We start from the raw sequence: 8263 nt of genomic DNA on the forward strand, positions 1-8263 counted from the left end.
TAAGCGGAAGTGACGTGCACAGCCCCCACCCTCCGGATGTGACGTGTATACCCCTCCTCCCCGGCTGGGGTGTGCATAATTGACCCACGTGGTGCAAGATTTCATAAGATCATAACCCTAGCTGAATATTTGTAAAGGCCTAAGCAGCCCTAGCTGAATATTTGTAAAGGCCTAAGCAGCCCTAGCAGGATATGTGTAATGGCCTAACCCCATCAAATAGGGTTGAAACTTACCCCATCAAGAAAGATGCCAAGACTCTGTGTACATGATTAGTTTAACCCTAGATTAATTCTATGGACATTCAAGGGTGGGGGGAGTGGGGTTGTGAAATAAAAAAATGTTTTTTATTTGTAATCAATCTCCTAATGGCTGCATTTAAACCCACTTTTTTCCCTAGAAGGAATTTATTTCTAAGCAATGTTGGTTTTAATTTTTGTTGAGACATGGGGGTCTGCATTTAACCATTTTCTCTAAAAGGTATGGGCTGCATTTAAGCCCACTTTTTTTATCCTAGAAAGAATTTATTTCTAGGCAATGTTGGTTTTAATTTTTGTTGGGACATGGGTCTGCATTTAACCATTTTTTCTCTAAAAGGTATTTACTTCTAGGTAGGTTGAAGCCCGCCAACAGGAAAAGACAAGGAATATTAACAGGAATTAAAATGTTCACAATAGGCAACCCCGCCAGGTTGCATGCAGTGGATAAGCCTGTTCATTCATGCCAGGGATAAGCCCTGACAGCCCTTACTCGCCCACCCACCCCGCTCCTCTGTGATTCCAGGCATGCGTAAGAGACATGTGTGGGGCAAGCCCAGACACGTCTTACCTGCCCCACCCCACCCCTCCCCTGTTATTCCGCGCATGCGCGAGGCGCACTTGACATTAGAAGAGCTGGTTAGTTTGCCTTAATTTCAGCAGTCTCTTGAAGATGGCAACCTCTGATTCCAAAGATGTTTTTAAAACAACAGCAAAAGCCAGCATCGAATGCTCTGAAGAGGATCATATGCCAGAATGCAACAAACCCTATATGGCAACTTCAGAAGGGGATTTGTTTGATATAAATTTGATCCCCAAACCTCCCAAGCATGGGCGTAGAATAAGAAAAAGACCTGTCTTCATTGAAGAGAATATAAAATTTTGTTATTGTAGATTCTGCAAAATATCAAATGGTGAGTTGATATAAAAATTAAGAAAACAGTATTTTGATTAGTTGAAACACCCCCCCCCACCCCCAATCTAATTCTACCTTATTTCCTGTTTTAGAAGCGGTGGAGCCTCAAAATGTCAGCATGCCGCAAGTTCTGAAAGCGTGTGTTATTAAAATAATACATCATTGTTTAATGGGATGTTTAAAATCAGAAGATAATGTGGATGGAAACAATGAAACAGAACTTATTAACAGCTTATGTATTCGGCTTTCTATGCCACATGTTCTCTGGGTCATCATCAGTATTACTGACAAAATGGATAAATTATATTTCACCCGGGATACATTTGACGATCTCAAGACATTCATACAGTGTATAAAGAATAGCCATGAACCGCTGTCATTAATGTCAAAGACTGAAGCTGAATTACCATTGGCTCTGAAGAGGATCATATGCCAGAATGTAACAGAAATTAATTACAATAAACTGTTAAAGCTATGAAATTTATAATAAAATGTGATTTACAAAACACATGAAAGGTGTATTATATTTTTTTCTTTTGCTGACCCTTCTGTTTAAACTTGTCAGATGTTAAACACAGAGATACAGTTTAATTAAAGCTCATGTGATATTACTACATTAGCTTCTATTCAAATGCTTCTTTCAGCTAGGCAGGGCGGGCAGTTTTTGCATAAGGTGTGAAGAACTCCCCTTTTCTGATGTGATTAATTTGTGACGTCACTAAGGTGTATAAAAGCAGGAGACTATACAGGTCTAGTCATGTTTACTGGTTTCTGGCATAACCATACCTCTGGAGCAATTTGAACTGCTAAGAAGACCCCTGTTCAGAATGGAATCTACTATTGTAAGTAATTTTAAGCCTAATTTTGAAACACTTAGATATAAAATGGTTTTTATAGAGTGGTTGCTTATTTGTTTGATTGAATTTTTTCTTTCACTAGAATGAATTGACAGATTCAGAATGTTTGATGGGTGTTACAATTGTAAGTAATTTTAAGCCTAATTTTGAAGCACTTAGATATAAAATGGTTTTTATAGAGTGGTTGCTTATTTGTTTGATTGAATTTTTTCTTTCACTAGAATGAATTGACAGACTCAGAATGTTTGAGGGCATATGAAGGTATTTATCTTTCATACTTTCATATATTTAGATTCTTATAAACATTCTGCAACAATTCTGACTATTGGGGTTTTTTTTCTTTTCCTCCAGAATGGGTGGACGATCAAGCATTCGCTGATCTCACTATTCCTGCAGAATCCCAGGGGTCCCAGCATAACATGACCCCTCAGCCTTCCACAAGCCGCACAGCACAAAGTCCGCTAGGAGGTATAATATCTCACATTTTATCCAACTATAACTCTATTAGTATTATTTTTTAGAAACTAAATGTGTGTGTGTGTGTGTGTGTGTGTGTGTGTGTGTGTTTATTTGGAATGTTGGTGATAACTTTTTTTTTTTGTTTGTTTCTTTGCTTGTTTGTTTAATCAGAACCGTCCTGCAAAAAAGCAAAAATGCATGGCGCCGGGCTTCCTGAATCCCTAGCAGACAGTGTTAGTTGTGATACTATGACTGTCTCTCAACCAGAAGAGGATACACACCATACTATGTCCCAGCTACAAGCTCCTGGCTCTGTAAACTCTCAAAATGTGAACAATGTTTATCTGGATATGGTGCAGGCGTGGGAAAATCCTATCCGGAATTTTAGAGCTGTGGAATATTATCAGAGATATAGATTTATTAATCTTGATCAAATCCGATCTTTTGTAGTTGCTATAGAGGCCATACATAATGTGATACAGATTCTTTTGAATAACGTAGCCATGAACATCGGCCCAAATGATTTTGTTCAACTACGGTTGGATGCAGAGGGGTTAAACCATCCCATCTTTTCTCATAGGAGGTGTATGAATGATTTAAACGCTGATGATTTTCTGACCAGTGTTGAAAATCTGCTACAAAGTAAGGCTGAGATATTGTGGGGGGGTGATTTGCAATTAGTGGTTACCATCGTGAAGAACAAGGAGGGAGGGGGGCTTAGGAAGTTAAATACTTTGCTGCTTACCAAAGTACTGGAGAAAAAAAGACAGCATCTAGTAGATTTCAATGTGGAAGGCGAATTTCTTTGTTTTGCCAGCTGTTTGCTCTGTCTGATTGGTTCTGATGGTAGTAAGCAAGAAATTATTACCAAGGCCAGGGAACTTCACAGCAAACTGGGTATATCCACAGGAAACAGGATTGACTTTTCTCAGGTACACATCTTTGAAAAACATTTACAGGTCACTATAAAGATCTTGTTTTACATGCAGGACGGGTGGCGTTTTTTTGTTACAGGTCACCCGCAGCAAGAAAAAATAGTATTTATATTATTGCACGACAAGCATTACTATGGTGTTAAAAATATCAAGGGCTTTCTGGGCGAACGTTATTTTTGTAAATTCTGCCACACGGCTTATCACCACAAATTTAGTCACGGGTGCCAATATATTTGTAGAGCGTGCCTAAAGCAAGAGTGTCAGCAGGTTGAGGTGGAGAAGGGGCTGTGCTGTAGATGCAAAGCACCTTGTCGGTCTAAGGAATGTGCTGAAAGACATGCACAACTCGCTAAGGAGGGAAAAGTTGAGTGTAAGACTAAACAATATTGTGAAACGTGTGGTCTTTATGTCTTTACCCCCCACAAAAAGTGCAAGGAAGTCAAATGTGGGCAGTGCTCTGAGAAGGTAGAAAGCTTGGAAGGTCATTTATGCTTTCTAAAATCGTTGGACCGACCACGAATTGGCGAAAGATATATTATTTATGATTTTGAATGCTGCCAAGAAACAGGTACCCACATACCTAATTATGCATGTGCCAGGGATATGCTGAAAGATGAGGATGATAAAGATGTTGTGAGGTGGGATTGTTATGGTGTTAGATGCTTGGAACAGTTTATAAAGAAATTTATAAATCATAAGTTTAAAGGTTGTACTTTTATTGCACACAACTCCAAAGGTTATGATGGATACCTTGTACTGAGGCAGCTGATCCGAGAAAAGGTTAGGGTTCAACTTATAAGTCAGGGGGGGAAACTACTGTGTATTACCCTTCCAGACTATAAGATTCGGTTTATTGATAGCCTCTCATTTTTACCACTTAAATTATCCAAATTACCCAAAGCTATGGGGTTTCAAGGCTGCAAAGGATATTTCCCTCACTTATTCAATACAATGGCCAATCAAGACTACGTGGGGCCACTCCCTGAAACCAAGTATTACAGCCCAGAAACTATGATGCCCGGGGAGAGAGAAGAATTCCTGAAATGGCACACTGCTAATAGAGGTACTGTGTTTAAACTAAAGAAGGCTCTGGCTTACTATTGCAGACAGGATGTAGATATATTAAGAGAGGCCTGTATTCGATTTAGGGATCAGGTGATGAAAATGACTGAGCGTGAGTACAGCAGTGGGGTCGGGTTGGATACTGTTGAGGAGATTCAATGCATTGACCCCTTCCAATATATCACATTGGCATCTGTCTGCATGGCACAGTACCTGTTCATGTATTTGAAAAGCAATACCATTGCTTTAGATCCTTTGGACAATTATCACAATACACAGAAAAGGTATTCGGCTCCAGCGATTCAATGGTTGTTGTATATAGAGCACACTGAGAAGCTCAATATTCAACATGCTCTGAAGGGTGGTGAAAAGAAAGTGGGCAAATATTTTTTGGATGGTTTCGCGGTCATAAATGGTACCCCCACAGCTTTTGAATTTCACGGGTGTTTTTTTCATGGGTGCCCTGTCTGCTACTCTGAAAAAGACTTCAACAAATTACTTGATTCAACATATGGTAGCCTGCACAGCCGTACTAGGATTAAAGAAGAATACCTCAGGTCACAGGGTTATGCTGTGCGCTGCATCTGGGAACATGAGTGGCGAGCCATGGTGGAGGAGGATACCTCTTTGAAGCAGTTTCTAGTTGAGAATAAGCTCCCAGCTCCTTTGAATCCTCGAGATGCTTTTTTTGGTGGTAGAACAAATGCTACATGCCTGTACTACAAACCAAAACCTGGTGAACAAATCTTATACTACGATTTCACCAGTTTGTACCCTTTTGTGAATAAGACCAAGGAGTATCCAATTGGGCACCCTCAAATCATCTATCAAAACTTTGGGGACATAAAGCAATATTTTGGGCTAGTCAAAGTCAAAGTGTACCCGCCAAGGAATCTCTATTTCCCAGTCCTACCTCACAAATCAGGGGGCAAATTAATGTTTAGTTTGTGCGCTACCTGCACAGAAAAACTGCAAACCTCCCCCTGTAAACACAGTGATGAGGAAAGAGCTCTGACCGGTACATGGTGTACTGTTGAATTGAATGTAGCCTTAGAAAAAGGTTACAGAATTGTTGAAATCTATGAGATCTGGCATTTTGAAAAAACTTCAAATGAGCTATTTTCAGGATATATGAACATGCATCTCAGACAGAAACAGGAGGCCAGTGGTTACCCTGAATGGTGCAAAACAGATCAGGATAAAGAGCAATATATTCAGGATTACGAAAAGATGGAAGGGGTCCATTTACGACGTGACCGTATTGAAGTAAATCCTGCCAAAAGACAGATTGCCAAACTCTTTTTAAATTCATTGTGGGGCAAGTTTGGGCAGAGCACCAATCACCTGACCACATCAGTGGTGACAAACCCTGAGGAATTATTCAAATATCTTTTTGTACCCTATTATGATGTTTCTTCATGTGAGTTTGTAGATACAGAGACAGCTGTCGTGACGTGGAAAACTGCCAAGAACCAACCCACCAAGTCCTCATGCACTAATGTATTCATTGCCAGCTTTACGACCGCTTATGCACGGCTAGAATTATACAGACTACTGGAGGGGCTGGGCGATAGGTGTCTGTACCATGACACCGATTCAGTCATCTTTGTAAGTAGAGAGGGGGCGTGGACACCCCCTTTGGGTGATTATTTAGGACAACTGACAAGCGAAATTCCACAAAACACTACGATAACAGAGTTTGTTGCGGCCGGCCCAAAAACGTATGCTTATGCTTTATCCAACGGTGAAGCAGTGGTAAAAGTGAAGGGTATCACGCTAAATTGTGGTAATAGCAGTAAAGTTAACTTTGACAGTTTGAAAGATTTGGTAGATGATTATTGTCTGCCTGATGCAAAGAGAAAAAAGGAGATCAGTGTAGAACAGTTGGGAATTGTCAGGGTTAAGAAACAGTGGACCTTAGAAACGAGGGTCCTCCGAAAAACTTTAAAAGTTGTGTATAATAAAAGGTTATTAAATAGTGAGGATTACTGTACACTGCCTTACGGTTATTAAGGGGAATGGAAAACATTGCACAATTTGTACACCCTTTTTCCTGTATTATAAGTGGTCCGTCCAATTCTGGTAAATCTTTTTTTATCAAACAAATGTTAGAACATGGTGATGGGGTATTGTCTCAAACTCCTCAAAATATTGTATGGTTTTATAGCTGTTGGCAACCTCTGTACAAAGAGCTGCTTAATAAATTCCCTTATATTAAGTTTGTGGAAGGTCTTCCGTCTTCTTTTGAAGATGATGTTTTGTTTCCGCCAAATCAAGTAACTCTAGCTGTGATAGATGATCTCATGGCATCTGTCGGTGACAGCGACCAAATAGAGAAGGCTTTTACACAGTACGTTCATCACAGAAACCTGAGCATTATTCTCATACTACAAAACCTGTTTTTTCAAGGTAAGAAAATGAGGACAATAGCTCTGAATTCCAAATATTTGGTTTTATTCAGAAGCCCCCGTGATCAAATGCAAATTGTCACACTGGCCAGGCAGATGTATCCCACTAACACAAAGTATTTTTTAGAAGTATTCCAAGATGCCACTCACAAACCATACGGGTACCTGTTAGTAGATTTGTCAGCCAGCACTCCAGAATCCTATAGGCTAAGAACGGGGCTCTTCCCCCCTGATTGGCCTACTGTTTACACGATGAAAAAGAAGAGTAAAAAGTTGTAACCCAGTTATCTTAGCACTAGTTCATTTAAGATGTCAGAGAGGTTACGTAGAAATTGGGGGCTTTTAAAAATCTTAGTAAAGTCCGGACCAAGACAGAGAAAAGCCATTTTATGCAATGCTAATAATGACCTGGTGGGGTCAATAGCAGAAATAGCACTGAACACCCTAAAAGGAAATCTTCCTCTGAAACCTTCACAATTCCGGTCTCTAAAGAGTAAGAAGGGTATCATTAAAAAGCTGAGCGATAGAAAGGTTTCACTCAAAAAGAAGAAACAGATCATACTTCAGTCGGGCGGCTTATAGGTCCCTTGCTAGGGGCTGCTATTCCTCTGTTGACTAGCCTGTTAGCAGGGTAAACCATGGACCATGCAGAGAAAATGTATCTGGTGTCGCGTCATCAGATGGAGCAGCTACAGGGCAGGACGCCTACTATGGGTACTACAGCCACTAACCGTTGGATGATGAGATGCGCAACATACTTCAGAGGCATGATTTGAGTGAGGATGACAAGATTAAGCTCTACAATTCTGTACTGCAGAGGTATCTAAGACTGACCAGGCAAAATGAGTCTGAAAAGGACAAACTGAATCTCATTTATCCACCGGGGGAGCCTCAACCACCTCCAACATTACCAGAGCAGCCACCACAAACAACTCCACAGACCACCGGTATGGATGATATCCTAAGCGGTGTGAGCACTCGTTATAGGAAAAATGCAGAACTTTTGCTGAACAAAATGAAACAGCACCAGGACGTCTCAACCTGGGATGAACGGGGTACCTTTTTATACAAAGGTGTACCTATTCCCGGTACTAATATTTTAGACTTGGTGAAAGGCGCCTCGCAACACTGAGCCCCTACGGAGAAGCGGAAACCTAAAGGATGGGATGATTTTATGAATGCTATGGCCGAAGTGAATGTTCCAACTTCTGTGTTGGGTTCTACTGCCGTTAAAGAGCAAATAGAAAAGTTGAAAGATACTCTGGCTGTTAAGGATGAAACTGCTGCTAGTCCCGACTCTGTTATGACAGCCCCTTTTGGGGCTCAGAAGACTATGTTTACAGGAACACCCTCTAGCCCTTGGACAATAAAA

The 8263-nt window shown here is 40.6% G+C and overlaps 1 protein-coding gene across 1 annotated transcript; it reads left to right on the forward strand.

The window, feature by feature from the left end:
• The first annotated feature begins 2398 nt into the window (after positions 1-2398).
• Positions 2399-6496, forward strand: LOC116523417. The gene is made up of 2 exons (XM_032238525.1): positions 2399-2495; positions 2658-6496. Exons 1-2 carry the CDS (start codon positions 2447-2449, stop codon positions 6494-6496), a joined length of 3888 nt encoding a protein of 1295 aa, XP_032094416.1. The 5' UTR covers positions 2399-2446.
• The last annotated feature ends 1767 nt before the right edge of the window (positions 6497-8263 follow it).

The sequence above is a fragment of the Thamnophis elegans genome, unplaced genomic scaffold (assembly GCF_009769535.1).
Source record: "Thamnophis elegans isolate rThaEle1 unplaced genomic scaffold, rThaEle1.pri scaffold_273_arrow_ctg1, whole genome shotgun sequence".
Lineage (NCBI taxonomy): Eukaryota > Metazoa > Chordata > Lepidosauria > Squamata > Colubridae > Thamnophis > Thamnophis elegans.

Coding starts and splice junctions, on each gene's coding strand:
- LOC116523417 (XM_032238525.1), top strand. CDS start 2,447: ATGACCCCTCAGCCTTCCACAAGCCGCACAGCACAAAGTCCGCTAGGA. Junction 2,496..2,657: donor AGCACAAAGTCCGCTAGGAG/GTATAATATCTC, acceptor TTGTTTAATCAG/AACCGTCCTGCAAAAAAGCA.